We start from the raw sequence: 26,068 nt of genomic DNA on the forward strand, positions 1-26,068 counted from the left end.
TGCCCGAGTGTGATATGCATATGCATAAATGCGTACCGTATAAGTTATAGATTACACATGTTTGTATATGTCTCGTAATGTGTTTGTGATGTGTGAGTGAGTGAATGTGTGTATGAGCGTATGTGTGTGGTGTTTGCCACCCACTCCCTCCCTCGTGTGCCATGCCAGCTTTCATAGGTGCTCCCGAGCAGCACTTGCCCCAACAGTCTGTTTTCGGATATATCGGGGATCTTTGTCGTTTTGCGTCTCTGCGCACGTGTGTATGTGTGCCTGGATATTCACAGTGAGAAGCGGTAGTGGAGTGGTTAATGCATTGCGTTATGAATCGGCGACCCGAGTTCGAATTCCGCTCACGGCCAACACCAGTAACGATTATCTGAACCGATCCTGGGCCTCCCATGCGTCTCCTCGGCCTCAAATTAGTACCTGGTGTGGTTTTCTAAAATTTGCCACTAAGGAGACAAATGCGGCCTGGCGTGGTGCTGGCCACCCACCCCCTGGTGTGCCGTGCCGCCCTTCATAAGCGCTCGCGAACAGCACTTTTCCAAACAGTCTGTTAAGGCTATATTGGGGATCTTTGTCTTGTGATGCTCACAGCCCCACGGGTTAACCAGCCCCCTGTGGCCATCGTGTCTCCGAAGAGCCAGGAGATCTCTCTGCCCACCTCCTCCACCTTCATCGACGGCAAACGTGAGCTTACTTGGCCAATACACTCCTTTTCCTGACGGGGTCCTGCGTTTGGGTGACTAGTGACTTTGAAGAGGATTTGGCTTATGTCAGGATGCTGGAGTTCATTGAGAGAAGAAGAAAAACACATGTAACTCTCAGGGGATAACACGCAAAGCTCCACACAGATGGATTTAATTGTTGTTGTGCTGGCTTCCCCAGTTCATGTTCAAGAACTGTCAACCCTTGCTTGCTGCTCTGGTTTTCTTTCTCCATGTCCTGTTCTGTTCATTTTATAATAATAATTGACATAAGGCACAATTCATCCAGGTCGAATCTCGCTCCACTGCATCCTCCCATCTTTTGCTCGGTCTCCCTCTACTACCTCTGCCCTGCAACCTTCGCATCTCCATTGCCCCTCTGTGGATCTCCCAGTGAGTCTATGAGGCTCTTTGCGGTTTTGCGTGAGACTATGGGATTATTGTGAGTCTATAAGTCGCTGTACACATTTAAATAGTATTTGCTCTTCATAGCCCGTCTAATTGCATCGTTCTTTGTCTATATAAACATGTGTCCAAAGCACTTAGCCTTCATATATAATATTAGTGACCGCTGATAAAGTTCTAATTTGGTCAAAGGCATCCAAATCGTCTTGTAGATGTTCACGAGTAATCACGGAGTGCAGGCCAAGGATTTTGAATGCATCCGAGAGTCCGTCCACCCAGGAGATGGAGCGATGAGATAAAATCATGCACAGGATCTGGATTGATTAGCAAGAGGTCTTGGCGGCTGATGTTGCCGACAATCAATGGATAACGATACGAGTATTTTGCGCCCCACCCTCGTCGCGCGTCGGCGCGTGACGCCGGTGCGTGACGCCGGCACTTGTCTCGTGCCGATCGTGCAGTGAGCCAGGACGACGACGGCATCGCGAGCTACCGCTGGGAGCAGATCCGTGGGCCCCTCCACGAGGAGAGGGTCACGAACCTGCCCATCCTGCACCTGTCCAGCCTGGTGGCCGGCAGCTACACCTTCAGGTGAACCGAGTTATGTCCGGTTTGCTTGGCTCATCGAGGCGAGAGCTCGAAATAAACCGTTGCAGTCGCGTTTGCGAGAGTGACCCAGGATACGGGATGGTCACGCAATGCATTCGTTTCTTGCTCTCGGGTCTGGGAGTCGTGCAGGCTGCCAGATTCGGTACGGGCATGTACGATCATTACTGGCGGCGGGGACATAGCCACTAGCAGCAGAGTCCTTATCAGAGTGAGCAGCAACAACATCATCAACAGCAGCAGAAAAATATTAGCAGTCTCATCATCGTCAGCAGCATCAGGAGCAGTATCATTATCAGCTGTAGCATTATTAACAGCAGCAGTAGCAACGATATATGCAGAGGCCATCACCATCTGCTGCATGATCATCATCGTCTTTATCAGCAGCAGCAGCAGTTGCATAATCAGTCGAAGCAACAACATAATCAGTGGCATTGGCAGCAGCTGTCATCTACATCAGCAGTCGCAGACTTGATGATTAGAGCAACACAAACAATGTCCATCATCATCAGTTATTTTTTCTCAGTAAAGAAATCCTCAGACTCATGCAGTACAGTCCAGCTTGCAGAGTCGAGATCGTATCCACAAAATATGCTCAGAGCTACAGAGGCCTTCTGTGTTACAACTCCTTCTGATGACAGCAACACCTGTGGACCTCTTACATACGGAGGCCATGCGAACAGAACCGAAACCACCAACTTAACATCGTCCGCGAAAACCCACCAACTTGGGCGCGTGTGACCATGGACAACTAGGTGCCGATGGTTTGGGGGTCTGTGGCTCTCTCGTCCAGGCTCACTGTGGTTGACTCGGACGGAGTGAGCAACTGGACGACGGCCAACGTGACGGTGAACAAAGCGGTAGACTACCCCCCCGTGGCCAACGCGGGGCCCAACCAAGCGATCACGCTCCCGCGCAACTTCGTCACGCTCAACGGCAACCAGAGCTCCGACGACCACGGCATCGTGAGCTACGAGTGGACGCTCGGCTCCAACACCAAGGGCAAGGTCCTGGAGATGCAGGTGAGAGAGGTCGTGACCCTGGTTGAAGGAGTTAACCGCTCTCTAGTCCTCGATTGCCCGGGCTTCTGCTGGTTTGCCCAGGAGGCTCGTAATTACATCAGGTACTGGGGAGACAAAGGCGACTGAGTGTAGTTTTAGTCAAATCACCCCTTCTTCTGCCGTGTCGGTCTTCATAGGTGCTCGCTAAACACACCCGCCCCAACAGTCTGTTAAGGTTAACCGGGGGTGTCTTTATGTGTGTGTGTGTGTGCAGGGCGTGCGGACACCCTACCTACAGCTGTCATCGATGCAGGAGGGCGACTATACCTTCCAGCTAACGGTCACCGACGCGGCCGAACAGCAAAGCACCGCAGAGGTCACCGTAGTCATTCAGCCTGGTGAATTGCGCGGTCTTGCCCCAGCAGTCTGTTTAAGGCTACATGGGTGATCATTGTGTGAAGCTTTTAGTGTGTGGTTGCTTGTGTGTGTGTGTGAGGTGGCATGTGCAGTAGTGTAGTGGTTAGCGTGCTGCGCTACGAACCTGGCAACCCGCGTTCGATTCCTGCTCACGGCCAAAATCAGTGACGATTATCTGAACCAGTCCTGGGCCTCCCCTAGGTCGACTCAGCCTCAAATGAGTACCTGGTACGGTGCGTAAACATCGCCACTGGGGAGACAAAGGCGGCCCAGCGTGGTGCTGGCCACCCACTCCCTCGTGTGCCGTTCTGGCCTTCATAGGTGCTTGCTAACAGCACTTGCCCTAACAGTGTGTTACAGGCTATACAGGGCATCTTTGTATTTTGGTGGCATGTGTGTTTGTGCATGTCTGTGCCATGCAGTGGGAAGCTGGGGGCTGATTGTTGTTGCATACCTACCTCATAACGAGTTTGGGAGTGGCTTTACTGGGATGCCTGGGAACTATTGTGTCTGTCAATCCTTAACGTGTTACAGAAACATTCTCTATCAAGCATAACGTACAGCTCGTCCAAACACCAATGCCCAGGTCTGTAGTTTTTTTAAACATTGGCAAATCAAGAATTTTGAATGTATTTTTATGAAAAAAATATGCGGGAAACTAGTACGTTTGGTGCGCGTTCTAAAGAACGAGCGCCAATATGCGTCTGTGTGCACATCGGCACGTACCCGATGGCACATTCCCTTCAAGCCGAGGCCCCGAATGAGAATGAGGCTTGGTTAACGGACTAGCTTCCTGGCTTGCTTTTTGTTTGCTATGCGATGCAGAGAACAACCGCCCCCCCGTGGCTGAGGCCGGGCCTGACAAGGAGCTGACCATCCCGGTGGACAGCACCAGCCTGGATGGCAGCAAGAGCACCGACGACCAGGGCATTGCATCCTATCACTGGGAGAAAATCAGGTGGGCAAAGCTGAGTAAGTTTGAGCTCGGTTAATGCTTGGATGAGGCACACTGCCTTGGGAATACGAGGGAGTTGTATCGGCTTTGGCTGAGAGGTGGCCAGGAGAGACCAGCATAGCCAAATGGATTATTGTATATTCAGCGTTAAGATCAGTGGCAGTTATCTAAACCAGTCTTTGGACTCGCTATAATGAGTTACCTGATAAGGTGTATCAAATATCAGCACTGGGGAGGCACAAGTGGCTAGGCGTGATGCTGGCCACGCCACCTCATCATGCGCCAGGTCAGAAGTCGTAGGTGCTGGCCAACAGCACTTACCCCAACAGTTTGTTAAACGCTACATGCGAGATCTTTGTCTGATTTATTTGAAACAGCATTGAATGTGGCCAAAGTATATCTTTTTAATGTTTTGGGTATGTAAATATTATTTAATGTGTAAGAAGATATAATTGCCCGAACAGGGACTTGAACCCTGGGCCCTTAGATAATGTTATACTGACCGAGCTATCTGGGCTTTCAGCGAGCGGATGGAGCGGTGCCACAGTGGTTAGGGCACCGCCCTGCAAACCCGGAACCCAGGGGTCCATTCAGGGTCATGGCTAACTCGAGTAGCGAGTTTGATCTGAACCAGTCCTGGGTCTCCTCCAGGCTGACTCAGCAGTAAACGAGCACCCGTGGAGACAAATGTGTCCCGGCGTGGTTCTCGCTGTGCCACCCGTCTCGTGCGCCCTTCCGGCCTTCGTAGGTGCTCACTAACCAGCATTTACTTTGCAAGGACTACATGAGGGATCTTTGTGTGCGCGGCGAGCAGCGGGCCGCCCGGTGTGCGGCTGGATCACGGGGACGAGGCGGTGGCCACGGTGAGCGAGCTGCAGGTGGGCACCTACGTCTTCTCCCTGACGGTGCTCGACGCCAAGGGCCTGAGCAGCTCCGCGTCCGTCACCGTCACCGTCAAAGAGGGTGAGGCCCGGCGCCAGCGCGGCAGTTTCATGACGCCCGCCCGGCGGTTCGATGGCAACACGAGCGGCCCACGAAACAAACGGCTGTCCGCACAGAGGGTCGCAGGGTCACGGCCATGTGCAAGCGCGGACCCCGGAGAAGATGCGACGCTCGGAGGCGCTCCGCAGATGTTTTGCGCTCTGCTTTGCGGCTGTAGACTGAAGGCAGGGGTCGGCAACCTGCGGCTCCAGAGCCGTACGCGGCTCTTTAAAGGACCGCTTCGTGACGTTATTTATTAAGGACCACTGTCTCGTATTCGCCACATGCATTGCGGCTCCTGAAATATACTGAATAAAAAAAAAAGCTCTTCTTGTTAATTTAGTTGCCGACCCCTGGCCTAGAGCGACGCTGCTGCGTGGGTTTTTGCGGTTGTGCTTTGTAGATGTCCGACGTATTTTCGGGTCGTACCGACTCTGCCGAGACCATCGGCAGGCTTCAATCGAGAGCCCGGTTTCACCCCAGGTGCCGTGACGTCCGAGTCACCAACGGCGGATCTGTTTGGGAAGTAGCTACATCCCCCTCTCCTGGTCACCCGTCGACACTCGCACGTTTGCCGCTGCCTCCGCGCTCGCGCTGTTTACCCCCGCGCTCTCGTCGCCGAGCGCCGCGCGACGTTCACACCCGTGCCGTCGTTCCCCACTCCGGGCGCTGTTGCTGCTTGCGCCGTGCCCCGCTCATGCTCGCGCCCCTCCCCGCTCACGCACGCAGAGAACAACAAACCCCCTCACGCCACGGCCGGCGGGAACAAGGTGCTGCTGCTGCCTGACGACACGGTCATGCTGGACGGGTCGCGCTCCTGGGACGACCAGGGCTCGCTGTCGTACGAGTGGACGCGCGACGGCAGCAGCCCCGCCGCCGGCGTGAGTGCTCCGTCGCGCCGGCGCCTCTCAATTTGTATTGCTTTCCAACTGAGCTTAATTCTATGATTCTGAAGGTCTTTGTGTGAGTCTGTGGATCTTTCTTTGAATCTATAGGTCTCTGTGTGAGTCTATGGGTGTGTGTAAGTCTGTGGGTCTCTGTGTTAGTCTGGGTCTATGAGTCTGTGGGTCTCTGTGTGAGTGTGGGTCTTTGTTTAAGTCTGTGGGTTTCTTGTGTGAGACTGTGGGTCTCTGCGCGAGGCTGAGGGTCTCTATGTGAGAAAGCACTGATCATGACGCTTACTGCCAACACATTCCAGTTTTTCAGTCAGTTCACCTTTACCACAAGGTACCACCAGAGACTGGAAAACCTGAGGTGGACTTGTAGCCTCCTCAACCTGGAGCCACAAACTGCTACTTGTGATGATTTGGTATCGGTTCACACGTGTTTAGCTGCAAAACTTTTAATCATATTGATTTAGTGATTTTGGTATTTGTGCCACTCTTATAGGGCAAGACTATCACGAAGGAAGTTACTATGTTTCACACAATCCGCAGTATTTGTACAGCAGGGGATGATGTTGATATGTGTAATCCCATTTGAGTGATTAGCGAGTAATTTTTAGAAGTTGCCAAATTTGGAGCGTGGCACCGACTCGAATGGTCTACTCGTTTCAAATGACATCCGCAGTGCTTAGTATTATCACGGTTAAATAGGCACCACAGTAATAACCAGGGCGGCCTGCCAACTTCGAACCGCGAACATCTGCAACGAGCGACGAACGCGCCACCGTCGGGACGCGACGGAGCGACGGACGGGTCGGGTGACCGCGGGGCGGCGTGCGTGCGTGCGATTGTCCCAGGTGGTTCTCAACGGCTCCGAGCACCATCCGGTGCTGTGGCTCACGAACCTGGTGGAGGGAACGTACGTGTTCCGCCTCAGGGTCACCGACAACAAGGGCGAAAGCAGCCAGGACATGGCCACGGTGGAGGTGAAACCGGGTAGGCCGCTGCTGCGCCCTAGCGCGTTCGCTCCACCCCCCCCCCCCCCCCCCCCCGCCGTTCCCCGTTCCGCATCGCGCTCAGTTGGGCGCCCGCCTTGTCGATCTTCTATCGCCACGGCGTGTCCTCGCAATAACTTCAGCAGGCAGTCGTCTGCCAGGAGGGGGCCTTGATAACGCATGTCGAACTTCATTTGCGCTTTACGTAGCCAACTGTTCTAATCGGAGGTGCGAGGGAAGGACATGATCCCAGATGCCGGCACACAACGTCATGCTCGTGAGGGTTTCTTTACCATCCGCTGTGTTGCAGACGGCGCGGAGTATTTATGGTTAATACATTCGCAGTAATAACCAGGCTGGCCTGCCGGATCAGAACCGTGAACCTCTGCAACAAGCTGCCAGCGCTCTACCACTGGGCCGCGTCATGGCACCCGTTCCCACCCTCAACGTGCGTGTCTTTCTAAACAGCGTCTTGAGATGCGGTCAGCATTTAACCGCTTTGTTAATACCAGGCAGCGCCGTACGGCAGCGAGCCCATTTCCTCCGCTGTACGAGAGAAATTCTGAAAGCAGAGAAGAGGAGGGAGAGGGAGAGCGAGAGCTCGGGTGGTGGTCCAGCCAGGGCTGCTCAATTAGAGGCTCATTCACTGCGCATTTTTAACACAATTCCGTGAACTCCATCCCCACCCACCGTAATCCCTCTTCAGCAAGGCCGCGCCACCCCGACCCCTCCCCCCCAACTGTTCACCCCCCCTCGCTGCATATGTCTTTTACGTTTGCACAATATGGGCATATGTCGGCTTCATGGTGAAATGCACACGGGAGAGAAGGTTCATTATGTTAATCTAAGTTTCATTTTCAATTTCACTCTCTTTGTTGCGCCATCTGTTTTGGTGCCAAATAGAGCGACAAGCCGTGGGCAGGGGAATGGCCCCGTTCATCTACGGTGCCGTTTGCGCTGTCCCACTATTCATTCGGTGTGAGCGGAAACGCACTCCAAGAGTGTGGGCTTGTGTTACTGTGCATTGCGGTTTTGTGTACAGACGCACGTTGAAGATGATAACCCCCCCGCTATCCCCTTGTCTTTTGGATGACAAAACCGTTGTCTTTTCTGCTTGGGAAATGAAATGTGGTTGATCTGTGCATTAATTCGCTGCGCTTCGCAGTATGCGTGTAACAATTTCCCCACCTGGGTAATTCCATTAAGTTGTTGCACGATTCGGGGTCCACGATTAGATTCAAGAATCAAATGCTTATATATTTATTTTTGGTCTTGTTTTTATGGTTTAATTGTATTGCTTTAATTTTTGTTTTGAATGTAGAGTTTTTGTACATTCTCATTACCCGAAATTATAATTTCCGTATCATGTCCAGGGATCATTAGTAAGTGACGCTCGCTCGCACAATTCCGCGCACGCATCACGAGCGTAACGAATCGCTGCTATCGGGAGCTGCTTAATTTCCTGCCAAATATTTTCCGTTCGTAGCCACAGCCATAGCGGGGGAGATATCCTATATCCGTGTGCCGAGCGCAGATATATTTTGCGGATCTCCGAGCCATACAGACCCGGCCGAAATTGAGCCCCGCCTCTTCAACCTTGCATCTCATTTTCCTGAATAGAGCCAAGCGGCAGCATCGACACCACAGCAGCTGCCGCTAAGTGCGCGTCACCATGGACGTGTCATTTACTGGTTGGCCGCCCGTTGCTCGCGTGCGCAGCCGCACACCCTGACCATAGCTCCTGCGCAGCGCGTGCTATTTTCCGGTGAGAGACCGACAGACACGGATGCTTGCCGTCACCGAGAGTCGTGATCGCCCCATTTCGGGACATCGGGAGCGCTCCTCGGTCGCAGAGCCGCCATCATCGCACCTCCGATTAGCGCGGTTGGCTGCATACGGTGCGAAAGAAGTTCAACATACACACATCGGCGGGGTTTTGATGCCGTGTTTGGTCCTCGCCAACATTTGCGTGTGTTAGGTCACGACGGAGCGGTTTGTGACGGATGGACGGACAAACTAACTTGCCGCCACCCACCCGCCACTGCCCGCAGACCCCAAGAGCTCGCAGCTGGTGGAGCTGGTGTTGGACGTGCCGGTGAGCCAGCTGCAGCAGCAGCAGAAGGAGCTGCTGATCCGCCAGCTGTCGGTGCTGCTCAGCGTCCAAGACTCGGACATCCACGTGCAGAGGCTGCAGGCCTACACGCAGAGCAGGTGCGTGGGCTGTGCTGGTGGTGGTGGTTGTGCCGTTGGGTGTGGTTGTGGGGATGGCGGTGAGGTTTATCGGTCTGGTGAACCCCTGACTCGGATTTGAACTGGAACCTTCCAATTGTGGGTCAGGTGCTTTGACCGTGGCACCTTTCGGCTGGGTAAAGAGAAGTTAATTGGCAGCGTGTGTGCAGATACTACAAGAGTAATGCAATGCAACCTCATATCAGGGATACAGTGGGCATACTAATTTACTTAAATTTTTTATAGAGGCAATCGGTTATAGGCAGAGGAGAAGAGGTAGGTATGGAGGTTCGACTTGAACAGTGGCACGGATGGTTGAGGGAAGAGAGCTCCAGACCATGGCGAGAGCAGAAGAGTGAGCGACCTGCCACTTGCACGCCTGAACGTTAATATATTTTTGCTGAGTTTTTCTTGATGGCCGTGATTTAGAATAGTTAACAGCGGGGCCTTTGATGTGTCCATTGAGGCGGCAGCAGCAGCAGCAGCGTACTTCACATTAATCCGTTCATCACAGTCAGTGGGGAAGGCCATGTGAGTGCAGGTGCACGCGCGCACACAATTAACGTGGCGCCGACGTAAGCGACGTCGTTGATGGAGCGCACCTGCCGCTCGCCACGCCGGCGCAGTGCGAAAGACCCGGGCCGGATCCCCGTTCCTTATGAACCGTCTCGTCAGCTGCCATCTCCGCGATGACCGCGAGAGCTCGGCGGCGTAGCTATCGCTGTGTGGGGGGAGCGGTGCAACCGGGGCGGGGGGGGGGGAAATTCGTATTCTTTATTGCAGGGCACATGTTAACCGCGCTATGCTACTGGTGAGAGGCGGTCCATTTATCGAGCCTTTCAAATGTGCGGTTTAAGGCAAGTGTGTGTACATCTCACCGAGGTGATGATGCTAGTCAGTGGTCATTTCATTAGGTCTTGTGTTTCGCTGACTTGTGAGTAGGATTTTGCAATATCATTGGTTTGTATCTATCTACTGCTGGATGAAAGCCTCCCCACGGTATCGCCAAGCTTCACGGTTCAGTGCTGCTGAACTGATCTCATCGCGATATCTCCACGGCGGTTGTCCCCTCGGATGCTCTACGGTGACGCGATTTTAACAGAGGTCGTGGGTTTGATCCCGATCTTGACGCCTGTATATTTGGAGTTTGCGTGTCTCTCTCCCTGTGGGCGCAGGGATTTGACTCCCGGTTTTCCCTCCACATTTAGAAACATGCGTTTAGAGTATTTGGCTGCTGTAAATCTCCACGTGTAAGGCCACTTTGTTGAGCTATAATTTGTGGCCCGGTCGCTTCTGAAAAAGAGCTTCTTCGCTCAGTGGGGCCTTACTGGTCAAATGAAATTCGGTGGTCGAGCCGTGCCTTTGCCGGCGGTCTCCGCCCGAGCGCGCGTCCTCTTCACGCGGCCCGTGTCCCTCCTTGCGCAGCACCCAGCTGGTGTTCTACGTGCTCACGGAACAGCCCAACATGATCTACAAGGGCGTGGACGTGGCCCGCATGCTACGGCGACTGCTGCAGAGGGAAAAGACCAACCTGCTGGCATTCCGGACACTGCGCGTGGACACTTTCGGTGAGCACCGCCCCCCCCCATCGCCCCCATCTCGCATACGAGCGTCGTAGTGACGGATGACGTGCCTAGCAAAGAGAGAGGCTACTTTGTTCATACACGAATCATTCTAAAACGCGTACGGATTTAGAGATTGCTTTACAGGATGTCGTGGGTTTGATCCTGACCCTGATGCCTGCTGTATATTTGGAGTTTGCGTGTCTCTCTCTTTGTGGTCGCGTGTATTTTTCTCCGGGTCCTCCGGTTTTCCTTTTCACATTTAGAATCAACGTCACACGTTTAGACTCTTTGGTTGCTATGCATTTCCACTTGATAAGTCATCTTCGATTAACACGGTTGGCTATGTACAGTGCTAAAGAAGTTCAAGTTACAACCCTTTTTCAATCCTATGCTGGACGAAGGCCTCCTTCCCCAAGCCGTGTCGGTGAAAGGGGTTGTTTGACCGTTCTTCACCATGCTGGTCACTGGCGGGTTTGTGAAGGGTCGTGCCCCAGGATGTGTCAAGATATCTCGCTTGCCACGGATGATAGCCATGGCCAGGCATGCGGTAGATACCAGGCAATGCAATTAGTAAGATTTGTCACGTAAACAGAACATCCCAAATCGTCACTAGTACAGCACACCGGTGTGTTGGAGAGCAAAGCCAGAACATTTACAATCTGAATACGACGTTTCGTCAGTAATTACAACTATCTTCATCAGGCGACAGCTAGTTGTGGCTTTGCTCTCCAACACACCGGTGTGCTGTACTAGTGTAATGAGAGAGCGCCATCTAGTGGGCGACAAGGGGTAACTGCATGGCCACTATCGGGTAACCGGTATCCAATCCTAAGCGGGGATATATCTGTGCCAAAGTTAACGGGCGGAGTCAGTGAGAACGTTCGGAAACCATGGGGAAGGTTCCACGAGGGGGCGTGGCTAGAGGCGGAGCTTTGCTCCGCCGAGAGGGATATAAGCGGAGGCAGGGGAGGACTCGTGGTCGTTGTGGGAAGTCTCGGTCCGGACTGCGTCGCTGCTCAATCTCTCCTCGCCATGAACCACGTGGCGGATCCCCAGCGAAGCTCGCCTCTCCTCCCGCCACTCCGCCAGCCAGCGGCGGGATCGGAGAAAGAGGGCGAGGTGAACCTCGACAGTGGGACGAAGAGAACGGCTCGTCCACGGCAGTTAGAAAAAGGAGAAATACTCGGAGAGAGAAAGAGTGGAGCTGTGCAGAAATTCTGTTAATAAAAAAAACCACCATCATTAGACCTCCTTTGCCAGTACCAAAATATAATAATAGGGTTTTCCCCCTTTTTTCTGGCAACAAAACTGAAACCTTTTTACAAGGATTCATGTCTGCATGAACCACAATACCTGCAGTCAAAATGCAAACAAAAAACATACTATGATAATATATGCATTGTCCTTGAAACTGATTTGTCCACACCAAGGGACGGCTTTAAAAGAAAGCCGTCCCTATTATTAAAAAGACACCGGTCAAGAGTCGTCGTGGAAATCGTTTATTACATTAGTAACGAATTGACATGTTCTATTTCGTGACAAACCTTACTAATTGGCTGTGTCGGCGGGTTTAACGACACATTTATATATTTACGTGATCTAACCCCAAAAAAATGTATTATGGATTATATTGGTCGCGAAAGCGTGTTCTGCGCTATGAACCCAGCGACCTGAAATCAATTTTCAGCCACAGCTAACCTCGGTAGTCCGTGATATCTGAACCACTCCCGGGCCTCCCCTAGGTCGACCGAGCCTTACATGAGTACCTTGTGCGGAGTGTAAACATCAGCACTGGGGAGACAAAGGTGGCTTGACTGTCGTTCCGAACCCCACACCCGCCCCCCTCGTGCGCCGTGCCCGCCTTCATTCCCGCTCACGAGCAGCGCTTGCGCAAACAGTCTCGAAAAGGCTACGTGGGTGATCTTAATCTCTGCGCACGCGCATGCATGCTCACGCGTTGCGAGCAGTGTGCCAGCTGGCGTGCTCGGGCCACGGCCGCTGCGACTCGTTCACCAAGCGCTGTACGTGCTTCCCGTTCTGGATGGAGAACGTCATCCGCACGCAGCTGGGCGACGGCGAGAGTAACTGCGGTAAGTCTTCGGTGACGTTGTAGCCTTCGGGCGTGCTGGACGGGCGGTGCAGCGGATCTGGTGCTGCGCCACAAAGCCGGTTGCCCGAGTTTGGCTCCCGGCGACGGCTAACGTCGATGGCGCTTATCTGAACCGGCAGACTGATGCCCACTCGCAAGCCGGTGCTACGTAGGCCTTGTGCCGTGCAGGGACAGGGGGTCCCCTTGGCTAAACTGCATTGGGCCATCGGAACGTTGGCGATCTTATGCGAGGCGCTTCAAGTTGTTGAGCCATGTAAATTCCCTTATTCTAAACTGCTCCTGGGCCTTTACTGGGATGACTCAGCCCTACATGGGTACCTGGTGATGTGTGTAAACATCAACACTGGGGTGAATAGGCGGCCGGATGTGGTTCTGGCTTTACCACTCCCTCGTGTGCCACATAGGCCTAGTTAGGTGCTTGCTAAGATAACTTGTTTTCATAGTTTGGGGGCTATACATGGTGGGATCTTCGTGTTGCATGTTGGTCTGCAGAGCAGTGATGTAGTGGCTCACGTGCTGTGCTACAAATCCACTGCAGTTGGTTTCTGGATACAGATAATGTCGGTGGCAGTCGTGTGAGAACCAGGCCTGGGCCTTTGTTAGCCAGAATCGTTGTGCAACTGGGGAGACGAAGGTGGCCGAGCGTCGCGTTTGTGCCTTGACCCCTTCACACACTGTGCCGGCCTTCGTAGGGTCCTCGCCCAACAGCGCTTGCCCTGACAGCCTTGTTACACGGTGCACGTGGGGGGCGTGGGCGGATCTCTGATGTTCGTCTTCGTGTCTCCCAGACTGGAGCGTGCTCTACGTGACGCTCACCACGTTCGCGGTGGCGGTGACCGTGGGGCTGTTGGCGTGGCTCACCGTGTGCTGGTGCCGGAGGTACGAGCGTCCGCTCGCCCCTTCTCGTTTGCCGGGAGAGCGGCAGTGGGGGGGGTACCCCCCTCCCCTGTGATGCACGCGAGCCGTGCGCAGGGCTGGGTTGAGTTTGAGTATCTTGTACTTTCACTTACATCCCTTGACTTTTGCCACCAGCCGTGCCCGATGATGCCAACTTCTCCGTTGTTAATCACCTTTGGTGATTTACATTCTGGCTTTTAAATGTGATGTAAAAACGCTTTGTAAAGCCAAATCAAAGTTCACACAAACAAAACCATTACATTTCTGGCACATTGGAAGTCAGAATTAGAATCTTTATTTCGACTGTAGGAGGAATCTGATGAACTATGAGGCTCTTTTTCACAGATATTCAGTTTGGGCAGAAGCAATACACATATATATGCTATGGCTTTAATTACCAAATTACACTCAAGGGTATATCATTGCAACAGTATTGCATTTTAAATGTTTTTAAGCAGAATATATATTTTTTGGGAAACCCTCAAAATCCAAGACCCTATGCTGCAGCACCCCATAGAACCCTTGTCTCTATCCTGCCCTGGGCATGTGGCAGCAGACCGGAGTTTCCAGAGTAAACCCACGTTGCTGCCTGCTCTTGGCTACCACCTTGCAGCCTGGCAGCGGGTCTGGGAGGTTCACAACTTTCTGTGAGATTCTGCAACGCTCGTCTGCAAAGCGCCAGAGCACAGGCGTGCAATTTTAACCTTCATTTTTCTGAAGCTGGTAATCTTTTTGATAATGTATTGGGAGTCACCCCTGCTCCTGCAAATTCCTACACTCCTGTCCAAACATTAAACGAATTTAGTTTCCAACCAATCCACGAAAGTAATGTTCTGAAACAACTGTCCTACCTCAAAGGGTCCTCCTCTACCGGAGCAGATAGTTTTCCCGTCTTTGCTCTACTAACTATTGGTCACCTAATATACAAACCTATAGCCCATATTTTCAACCTGTCCATCAAAGAAGCATCAGTTCCTCTAGAATGGAAACATTCCTATGTCCGTCCACTTCACAAAGGGGGCCCTAAAGATGATCCCAATAACTACCGACCTATCTCAATTTTGTCCCCACTGATGAAAATTTTTGAAAAATTATTGAACTACCAAATGAGCAGTTTCCTGTCCACCAACAATCTACTACATCTAAAACAATCTGGGTTCCGGAAAAAATACAGCACCACATCTGCTGCATTAGACTCTTTTAATCAAATTTACAATAGCCTTGATAATAAGCAGTACTGTGCCTGTCTTTTTCTTGACCTGTCCAAAGCTTTTGATACAGTTGACCACAACACCCTGCTTAGTAAACTAAGTTGCCTCGGTTTTTTCCGAGAACACAGTACAATGGTTAAAAATTTACCTCTTTTCTCGCACCCAAACTGTATTCACAGATGGTTGGAGGTCAAACAGTGTTAAGATAACAAAAGGGGTTCCACAGGGTTCCATCCTCGGCCCCCTCTTGTTCTCTCCTTATGTCAATGACTTGGGCACTGAACTGGATCATTCCAGGGTAAATCTTTTTGCAGATGACACGATACTGATTACTGCTGGCCGCACTCCGGATGACGTGATTGCTAAGCTCCAGGGTGATTTCAACAAATTACAACATCAGCTAGTTTCTCTTAAACTAGTCCTGAATACCTCCAAAACCAAGGTGCTATGCTTCTCTCCGGGACTAAAGCAGGAAGTTATTTTTCCCCAATTACATTCCTTGAATAATTATCAAATAGAGCAAGTCAAGATCTATACGTATCTTGGGGTCATCCTGGATTCAAAACTTAGTTTTGAAGATCACATTGATTATATTGGTAAAAAGACAAAAATAAATATTGGTTTTCTGTATCGACACAAGCACTGCTTCCCCCCAATGTTCCGTTTGGAATTGATAAAAGCTACCATACTGCCTCTACTTGACTACTGTGACATCGTGTATAAATCAGCCCCAAGTACTGTACTGAAGAAGCTTGATTCCATCTATCACTCGGCCTTAAGATTTGCATTGAACTGCACATATAGGGCTCACCACTGTGATCTCTACATTGGGTCAAACTTAACATCTCTTAATGTTCGACGGCTTGTGCACCAGATATTATTTATTCACGATGTACTTACAAAAAATTCCGCAGACTACCTACTGGATCTCCTCTCTGTTTCAAAGAACAAATTTGACCTCAGGTCTTCGCTCATTTACCAGCTTCACATTCCCTATTGCTGTACAAAAACTTCGAGGAAGGGCCTTTGCTATTGATGCCTCTAGGGTCTGGAATGCTATTGCCAATAAACTGCAACTTGAATCACTACCTATGAGATCTTCACTCAAAACTGCTCTAGAGGAGTTGTACAACCCTAGCTGCCACTGCTATTCAGTGGCCTAAAATATGGCTCTAGATTTTGGTGTTATAATTAATTTATGTAGTTTATTGTAAAAAATTCGGTCACAGTCCCTATGATCACTGTTACATTAGATTTATGGCTTTTATTTTGGTGATTTCGAAAACGTTTTTTTTGTTTTGGCCATGTTTTTGTTTATTGTAGTACGGAGTTGACTGATGGCCTTAATCTTAGTTGTCTTGTGGTTGTTGTTGTTATTTTGACTTGCATCCCACTGGGATTTTTGCACACAGCGTTGGTGTACGGTGCTATTTCAGGAATATTTTGATATTTTTTCCTGTATTTTCTGTTTGCACAGTCACATAATCACTTTAAGATGTTTTCTTGTTCATGTTTTTTGTTTGTTGCGGTTGCACCCGATTCAAGAGCCGAATGGCTCACAGGGCTATACCAAATAAACGAACTATGAACTAACTAACTAACTATGAACCACCACTGCCGCCATCGCTTCCACCACCACCGCCATCACTATCGCTGCCATCACCACCTCCATTACCACTGCCGCCACCATCAACGCTTCCACTGTCATCACCACTAGCACCACCACTACCATCACCACTGCCGTCACCACCACCGTCAACACCGCCAAAACCAGCATCACCACCATCGCCGCCGTCACCGCCGTCTTGGCCGCGGGAGGGGGCGCGGGGCCTGACGCTGCCGTGTGGGTTTTCGCTCTTAGGGCACGCTCGAAGGATCGCCGGAAGCCACGCTACAGCATGCTCAACAACATGGACGACCACGAGATGGAGATGAAGCCCAGCCACAGGGGTGGGTGCTCCCGCAGTCGCACCGCGGGTAAACAAAAATAAATAACTTATTCTAAACATTGTCCGGCGTCGGCCTGAAAGCCTGTAACGTGCGGGGGGCCTGGTCCGCAGTTGACGGGCGGGGTAACAGTAAAGGTGCAGCCCTGCAATCGCTCGCTCACGCCACTGCTGGCGGAAGGGACTCCAACGAGGGGGAGCTCTCTAGAGATCCAGCCCCTCTCCCAGGATTGCTCTCCGACTCAAGGCAGTGCACTGCGATAGTCTCCAATGTAAATGTCTTCTTACGATTTGATACCAACGGCACAATCGGAACGTAACTGGGTGGAACACAGGACAGCACGAATGTGATAATATAGGAGATGAGAACCAACGTGTTCATTGAATTGACACAAGGTTACTCGGGAAAAGATGCGACGTTAGGGAGCTCCAAAGTCGAGCAGTGTGAGGAAAAAAGATGAATCTTGGTGGTTGAACACAATGCGTCCGTTCGGTTAGACGTGCGCCGTAATAAATTGTATTTATGATAATCATTATTATTAACGCAGCCTGAATGAGAGGAACCAACCGGTCGTTGTGGTCGAATGAGCCCTCGACGTCGAGGAAGGCTTCACGGCGTGAGCCTCGCAATAACGGTGGCCGCCGTTGGTGGTCGTGCCAAAGGAGTGACGGGCTGTATTCCAGCAGGTCGGCCAGCAGAGGGTGCCATTGAGGTCTTGACGTGCCACGGCGCCTCAACTGGCGAGGTTTTGTCCAGGAGAGGGGCGAGCAGGGGAGCCTGTGAGAAGGCTGACAATGCCAGAGTGAGCATCGGGGCAGCCGAGGCGCTCTCCCTGACACGCCCGGACTCGCCGTTCACCGTCCAGGCTCGGCGAGCACCGTCCTGGGGCGTTTGAGCCGCGTTGACAGAGGTCGTCCGCGTTGAGTAATGAACCGGGGGGGCGGGGGGGGGGTCACTGCAATAACGCGGCGTGTAATCATTCACCAACCCCCCACCAACCTCCATAAGTCGATGAGTTTTAACGACTGAGGATCGTCATTCCACGACCCGTGAGTCAAAACGTGCGAGTGGGAATCAATGATTTGCTCTCGGCTGGTGTCGTAATTGTCTCGCAAGAAGCGATGCTTGAATCGCGATGGCGGGTCATGATGATTTGAAGCATTCTACGTCGGACGATTTAACTTCCAAACCCAATATTGCTGTCGTGAAACTGCAACCATTTGTGCTTGCGTGTGTGTGCGCGCGTCCGCTCTGTGTTGTGTGTTGCAGGCTGGTCTAGAGAACGCGAGGATAGAGACACGGATTATTGAGCAATAGCCAGGGCTGTCATCACAACAAGGCAGAGAGGAGTTAACATTCGCGCGACATTATTTGAATTCAAGCCGTACTTTTTGAAGAGCACAGTGTTTTCAAGTGAAATGTTCTATAATTGTATTTCGAGTAAGAGAGGGATGCGGGGGCAAGTGGTGGCGCCGTGGTTTGCGCACTGCACTGGGAACCCGATGACCAACCTGAGTTTGATTCCCGGCCACGGCTAACATCAGTGGCGAGTGATATCGTCTTGAACCGGTCCTTGGTGCCCATACAAGCACCAACCACGCACAGTCAAGCTGCTACGCGGTGGATGGCAGAGGCAGTGCAGCAAAATTAATTGTTGAACTGTAATTCTGTGCACCCGCATCTATGTCCCCTGCATTCACCAACGAGTGTGGTGAAATGTCAAAATAGCCGCCACGACCATGGATGGTGCTCATCCGGCAGTGGTTTAACGGAAGGGCTGTACGTGAGAACTCATTGAGACCAAGACCATCTGTTTCTCAAGAGGAGGCCCGGGTCAAACAAAGTGGCGCAGTAAACACGTGATGAGAAGTCAGAGAGGTTAGCACATGGCTGGTGCAGTGGGGGCAACGCAGTCGTATGATGCCTGTGTCTCTCTGACCCCCGCGCGCGTCCCTGACCCCCGCGCGTCCCTGACCCCCGCGCGTCCCTGACCCCCGCGCGTCCCTGACCCCCGCGCGTCCCTGACCCCCGCGTGTCTCCCCCGGGCGCCGCCGGCACAGGCATCAGGAAGAAGCGGCCCCAGCAGAGCACCAGCATCATGGTGTCCGACTCGGACCTCGACTCGGACCAGGAGACGGTCTTCTCGCGCAACGGCAACGAGAAGCAGCGCCTCTTCGCCGGCCACAACGGCGCCCTCCGCAACGGCAGCGTCGCGTCCAAACCCAGCATCTGATGAGAGCGCCGCACAGCGGAGACGGACGACCCATACTGCCGCCGCCAGCGCCGCCGCCCCCCGTCCCGGCTGCCCCCTCTCTCCGCATTCGCGTTCCCAGCTCCCGGCCTCTCCCTTCTTTTCCCCTGTAGTAGATTTGTCCCACGCTAAGACGCAGCGGTCGCACCGTGCCAGCCAGACGAACAACGCACAGCTGCGATGTTCTCCTGCCGAAGCTGCTGCTGCTGATGCTGCTGTCACGACCGTCGCCGAACTGACTCTCGAATGTAAGGAGCGGGGGTCGTGCGACGGCGCCGCCAGTGAACGCTTGGAGAAAGAAAAAAAAAAGCGGTGCAGAGCAACACTTGGGATTTCCGAAAGCGCTCTCTGCTGGTTGAACCCTCTGAACCCAGGGGAGAATGTGGAAGTCTCGCCGCCGCTACTGCTGCTGCTGCTACTGCTGCTCCTGTTGCCGAACCGACTTGAGCCTCGGTTTGTGGCATTGCTTGAACGTTCAAACAAATGCAATCTACGGGAAGGAAAAAAAACAAGGAAAGGCAACGCGGTGCGAAGCGACGGCACGAACCCTGGGAGTGCGCGCCTTCGCCGATGGTCCGTCCCGTAGTAACGGGAGAGAGGAGACTGTCGTCGAGAAAGCGACTCGCTCCCGGGGACCGACCGCGTCGGAGGGGGCGCCCCCCCCACAGCCATCGCTTCTCGGGGAGCGGATTGCGTTTCGCGGCCCGTTGACGTGTCGCGCAGTGTCCGGTGTTGACGCGCTCGCCGAGAAGGGGAGACTGGAAATACGGAATACTGTACCACACACCGGTGCATTAACCGAAATGCGACACCGCCACTGAAGCAGTGCATTGTTTACCGTGTGTCACGTGCCGGTGCATTACAGTCGCACTGAAAGCCGGAGGGGCTGCCGGCGCCGAGCCCCCATCCTCTCCCCCCCCCGGCACTCCGACGTGTACGGAGAAGGAGTTGGGGGGGGGTTGTCTGGTTTGTGAGCAACGCGGGAGCGGTAGGGGTGAGGGGTCACTTTATAGCGGCGTTTTCCCAGACGCCACGGACCGCCATGTCACGGTCGTCGGTCTCTTCCGCTTCAACGACAAATTGTCGCGTCGTTGCGCGCCGCACGTCCTCGCACGCCCGACGACGGTCGGTAAACCCGCCGCCGCTTTGCGATCGCGACTCGGCTCGGATCGCCCTTCTCTGCGTGTGCCGTGTGACCTTGCTTAGCGAGATGTACACGTGTTGAACTTCTTTCGCGCACCGTACGTAGCCAACCGTGCTAGTCGGAGGTGCGGGGGAAGGACAACAAACTAAGTCAGGCGCTCGCGTTGCCTATGAACTCAATTTGTACTTGAAAGGAGGTAAATGGGAGAATGTGGAAAAACTGACGCGGGATTGGGGGGTCACGAAGATATGGGAAAATCCTGCGTCAAGACACCGCGCAGCGTGTGCGTGCCGCGTGACGTTTCTGCAGTACGGTCGGGTTGTCTGTTTCGAATTAGCCGGTCGTGTTTATTGAGTCGCACGCGCGTGGGCGAGCCGGCTGGCCAAAGCACATGGGCCGCGTCAAGCTCCCGACGAGGGGAGTTGCTTTTAACTCCAGGGGGGCCGAAATGTTTACCTGATTTGTTTACGGGAGTGGTGGGGGAAGCCACGGCTCCCCGCGACTTGGCCTTCACACGGCCCGCGGCCGCCACGTGAGGCCCCCCGCTTCGAAACATCGGCCAACACAACATTTATCCCTCGCTGCAAGCGTCTTCGCCGCACGAGGGGAGAGGGAATATTTTCTTCACCTGGCGGTTTCTAATTTTAGCGCCGCGCTCAATCACCTCAATTGCCGCAAGGGCCTCTCTCGCGGGTGGTGGAAGCGGCCGAGGCGCGCGTTTGTGAACGAGTGAGTGGCTGTGCGCTCGAGGTAATTGAGGCTACCCACCCGCCGGTTTACGGCAACAAAGAATCGTCTCGCGCTCGCAGTGGGACGACGCGAAGCTGCTGGTCGTGCGGACGTTGGGACTACATTGCGACCTGTTGCTCCTCCAACCGGGTCGGCAAACTGGGGACTAGAACCTCGGCCGTCGTCACGGCGGAGCCTGCGTTTGCCAAAACGTAGCGCTCGCACCCCCGACTCGCCACGCCACCCGTAGCCAATCCAGCGGCATAGCTTGACTCCATATCTGCGACCGCTAATGACAATCCGATGGGACCGACGGCTAGGGCGGGGGACGGGATGGGAGAATGGGATGGGGGGGGGGGGACGCCTGCGCGAATTGAATGGGCGATCCACTCGCGCGGGTCTGGACGCCGGCTCGAGGGGAAGCCGTGGCGTGGGCAGCGCGGCTGGGCACTGGCGATGCCGGAGCTCGGCCGACGGCCGCTTGCGCCGCCGCCGCGTCTCATTATTTGTCACGAGCTGCGGTGCAATGGTCAGCACACTGGACTTGCGATGCAGAGGTCGCTGGTTCTGTTCGACCTCCTAGTGGGGAGGTTGAAATAATTGGACACGTTTCTTAAACCGCCCCACCACACCCAACCGCGTCTTGTCTACCCAGAAGTGGAAGCGGTTAACACCACGGTCGATCGGCAGGTAAAGTCTGGGTACTCTTTACCCCGAGACGTTTGGCCAGCGTGGAAGAGTAGGCCAAAAAAATACCTTCTCGATGGGGCTGTCGACAGCTCCCTCTAGTGAACGCCGTTCTGCCAGCAGTGGCGTAAACAAACAACTGCAGGGCTGCACCTTTACCCTGTGATCAGGTGTCACGGAATATTTTTTTTTCCAAGGGGCATGCCCAGCCACCTGTACCGCACCCAGTCACCTAGCCTCCAGAAGGAAGGGCAGAGCTGAATGACGCTACGGGTGTTCGCAATGCAAAGTTGGGTGGCCGCGCGTGTCCGAGTGTTCGCCCCTGAGCCACTTTGAACCGATGTGAAGGTTCGATTCCTGCGGCTGCTGCCACCCGGTTTGTTGTCTCGCGTGCGCCGTCCGCTGCGCGGAGGACGTTATCGAGTCTGCGACGTCGTTCGCACGAGCAGCCCCGCCGTGTGCCCGAGCCCCAAACGGGCACCCGTAATGTGAACACGACTCGCGCCTAAAAATGTTGGTGCGAACAAAGCTGGCGTAACTGTCCCCGATAGGTGGAATTGTCCAGGTCTCCCTCTCACAGGTGTGATAATTCAACTCGCTGGAATCTCACCTCATTAAATTAAGCCCAATGAGCTGAATGAAAATTGCATCGCTGTTAAGTAATGCAAGGCTAAATGTTTTTCTCCTTTACCCTGTCGGAGAGAGAGAGAGGAAAAGTGTACTTCGGTCTGTACCGCAGGTTTATCCGCCACGATGCCCGACGTTTCGCAGCTCCTGCTGGGAGCTTCTTGAGCCACTGAATATTCGAGTATCGTGCCGAACTACACGTGGTACAAACCTGAAAGCGCATCGGAGGGGAAGTAGCGTCTTTCCCTTGGGAGCGCCAGGCGGTCAGCTGGAAGTCGTCAGCGGGCACGTGAGCATTACGTTTTGGGCAATTCACACGGCCGGGAGCGTAATTATTTTCACCGATTGTTTTCTGGCTGGCTGATACTCTACGAGAGTAGGTGGCACGTGACTTGCAGCAGCAGCGTAGGCGAGAGGGGGTATACTGGATGCGGTGTGCCGGGAGTGGAAATCTTTTCTGGGTCGCCAGCATCCCGGACCTGCCTGGTTGAAATGAAGCCTTGCACGTGACACAATGTCAGCCCAGTAATTTTGTTCGTCCTCGTTAATTCGAACCATCGACTCGGGCCACAGATGAAACATTCTCCGCTACCTGTTTCGGCACTACTTACTTTCCATTAAACTGGAATTGTTCATATTATTTTGCGGTCGTAGGGTAAAACCACTCTGTGGGAGGATTTGCTTTATTCCTGATGTGTAGTATATATGTATGTGTGTGCGTGCCCATACACGATGCGTACTACTGTGAAAGAACGCTCGCACATCTTTACATTGCTTCTCAGTTTTGCGTTGAGTTTGCTCAAAAGGTCATGAGGGTCGCCACGTGCAATTACAAACTCTCGCAAAAGACGCCACATTTGGCAATGCTCTTCACCTGCTTTGCATCATGCTTGCGCGGCTGTAGGCTTAGAGGAAACCTCTGCGTCGGTTTTTCGCTGTTTGGGTCCCCCGCTCCGTCTGCGGGTCGTGCCGCGTGCCGTCCGGCACGATGTCCGACGTTCCCCTGCGGCACGCTCAGAGCTTCCGCGCGAACGGAACACGTGCGACTTCTTGCCGAAGGACGCGCGGCAAAACCCCCAAACTCGTGTCGGAGAGCTTTGGAGAGATCTCCGCTTGTCCACGTGCAAATATATTTTTGGGGATGTTTTTACCACGCTGGAGTAGAATCCCCGTGATATCGGCTGTCTATCCAAGCTTGTAACGGCTTCCACATAGCGTCGGGCCTTGATTTTTGTTATCAATTTCATTTTGATGCCAAGAATTGTTATTTTCTTTTGTCAATAATTGACAGCAATTCCCGCTCTGCCATGCCTTCTCCTCCGCATTAAACTACCGTTGTCCGTAGATGAAAATTGCTTTTGGGGTCTGGTGCAATTCCCGCGCATCATTCAAGCCTGGTATTGTTTCCCCGGCTACAATTGTGTCCTTTCTCGGAGGGATTATTTATTCTAATGCCTTGTGGCTGTGTCTGGAAACAAATGAATGTAAAGTAAAAATGAAACGACGAATAAAAATTCCACCCACTTTGCAAAAAAGCCTCGGTGGGTGTGCGTCTTGTCCCTCTCGGAAGCGGTGGGTGTCGTCTTGTTTCTTGTCACTGCTGCCGAGCGCGGGGCCTGAGGCCCAAAACGTCAAGAGAGGCCAGCAACAAACAGCACTGTCAAAGCTTGAATAGCTATACAACTATTTTTTTTATTTTACCAAGTAAGGCCCACTGAGCCTATATGTAGCCCTTTTTCAGAAGCGACCTAGCTATCACAAATGATACAGCTACATCACAAATGATAACTCAACGCGTATGTGGAACTGTATAGCAGCCAAATTCTCTGAGCGCATGATTCTAAATGTGGAGAGAAAAGCCGGAGAAAATTCCACGCAACCACGGGGAGAGACGCAAACTCCAAATATACCGCAGCAGACGTCAGGGTCGAGATCAAGCGAGGGAGCTAACATCTCCTAGCCACCGTGGCACCCTAATGGATAAGTGTTCACACGTTTCTTCAATGGAACAATGTGTGCGCCTCTAGTGGCCGGAGTGGTCACGTGAATCGACGACGTCCACCTTTTAATTACCATGAGCCACGGACGATCCGCTGCCGGACGAAGGCCTCCCCAAACTCGCTGTACCGTTAAATATGCACGACGCGTACGAATTGAAAAACATTCTGACGCGATTGATGGGGGATGAATGTGTAATGGGAATAAACAATTTTTAATCCATGAATCCGTGCATCCCCTTGCTGGCTTGGGATTCCAGTCGGCACTCATAAATCTAGTGGCACGTTGGAGGCTTTCACGACCAATATCATCCATAAGAGTTTTTTTTGGGTGAGATCGCGTAAATATATAAATGTGTCGTTAAAACCCGCCACCACCCGACAGGCAACTAGTAAGGGTTATGTAAACAGAACGTGGCCAATTTGTCACTAGTACAGCACACCGGTGTGTAGTGTGTAGTGTAGTATACTAGTACAGCACACCGGTGTGTTGGAGAGCCAAGTCACAACATTTACAATCTGAGTACGACGTTTTGCCAGTTATTACAACTAGCTTCATCAGGCGACAGCCAGATTTGTGGAGAAGTCTTACTGTTTCGTTCCTTATATAGAGGCGCAGATGTGGTGACCACGCAGCTGCGCGCTTGCCCAAAGTGGGGGGGATTACTTAGGCAACGTACATTATTGATTATGTGAGCTCTTTGAACTTGTCCTTCGGTGTGTTGTACTCAGATTTTAAATGTGATGACTTGGATCTCCAACACACCGGTGTGCTGTACTAGTGACGAATTGGCCACGTTCTGTTTACGTGACAACCCTTACTAGTTGGCTGTGTCGGGTGGTGGCGGGTTTTAACGACATTTACGCGATCTAACCCAAAAAACCTCATGAAATCTTGTGATGTTCTGTAAGGCTCACGATTTGATCTAATTGTAGCGATTTAGGGTTGGGATTATATGCAGGAATCGTGTTTTGTGTGCCATATCGGTCATTGCAGAATCTCCGGTAACAATAATGGTCATAAAGCTAAAACTACTTTTATTTTACCAGATAAGATCAACTGAGCTCTGTACAGCTTTTTCAAAAGCGAACTGGCCACAAATGAAAGCTCAACGAAGTGGCTTATCACGTGGAAATGTATAGCAGCCGAATTAATACTCTAAACGCGTGATTATAAATGTGGAGGGCGACCTCCTGCATACTCGACGAGGTTGTTAATATCTCCTAGCCACTGTGGCGATGTCATTATATTAACCAAGCACAGCCCCGCTGGTTCAAGACGCACTGCCACCAAACTCTCTCCGCACTCTCCTCTCCCCCTATCCGCTTTTCCTCCCCGTCCAACTCTCATGACTGTCAAATCTTTCAGAATCAGAATCTGTATTTATTACTGGAGGAGAAATCCGATGAGCTACGAAGCTTTTTTTCGCAGATATCCAGCAGGGGGCGGGTCAGAATGTCACAACAACAAAACAAAAACACGATCGGAGTGCAAAGTATAGGAAAGGTAAACAAATCATAAAAAAACACAATAGAAATAAAATTTAACTCTGTATTTTACCAGGTAAAGCCCACTGAGCTATTAGCTTCTGTTTCAGTAACGGCCTCGCCACATGATAGCTCAATGAAGTGGCTTACTTTAACACCTCGTAGGAGGCTTTGGTGACCAATATCATCCATCATAAAAGGTTTTTTGGGTTAGATCGCGTAAATATATAAATGT

The 26,068-nt window shown here is 52.4% G+C and overlaps 1 protein-coding gene across 4 annotated transcripts in view; it reads left to right on the forward strand.

The window, feature by feature from the left end:
* LOC116945159 (dyslexia-associated protein KIAA0319-like protein) overlaps positions 1-23,883 on the forward strand; it is a 44,594-nt gene extending 20,711 nt beyond the window's left edge. For 2 of the 4 annotated variants that reach the window (XM_032959355.2, XM_032959353.2), the window contains exons 9-22: positions 598-690; positions 1,574-1,703; positions 2,512-2,740; positions 2,994-3,117; positions 3,962-4,094; positions 4,906-5,054; positions 5,802-5,953; positions 6,814-6,952; positions 9,003-9,162; positions 10,606-10,748; positions 12,713-12,835; positions 13,644-13,734; positions 16,825-16,940; positions 18,971-23,883. In XM_032959355.2, coding sequence (XP_032815246.1) covers positions 598-690; positions 1,574-1,703; positions 2,512-2,740; positions 2,994-3,117; positions 3,962-4,094; positions 4,906-5,054; positions 5,802-5,953; positions 6,814-6,952; positions 9,003-9,162; positions 10,606-10,748; positions 12,713-12,835; positions 13,644-13,734; positions 16,825-16,940; positions 18,971-19,143 — 1,955 coding nt within the window. In that variant the 3' untranslated portion in view covers positions 19,144-23,883. The other 2 variants (XM_032959356.2, XM_076068921.1) reach the window with 2 other exon arrangements.
* The last annotated feature ends 2,185 nt before the right edge of the window (positions 23,884-26,068 follow it).

This window comes from Petromyzon marinus, chromosome 23, assembly GCF_048934315.1.
Source record: "Petromyzon marinus isolate PM22_M1 ecotype Great Lakes invasive population chromosome 23, UKy_Petmar_22M1.pri1.0, whole genome shotgun sequence".
NCBI classification, from domain to species: Eukaryota; Metazoa; Chordata; class Hyperoartia; order Petromyzontiformes; family Petromyzontidae; genus Petromyzon; species Petromyzon marinus.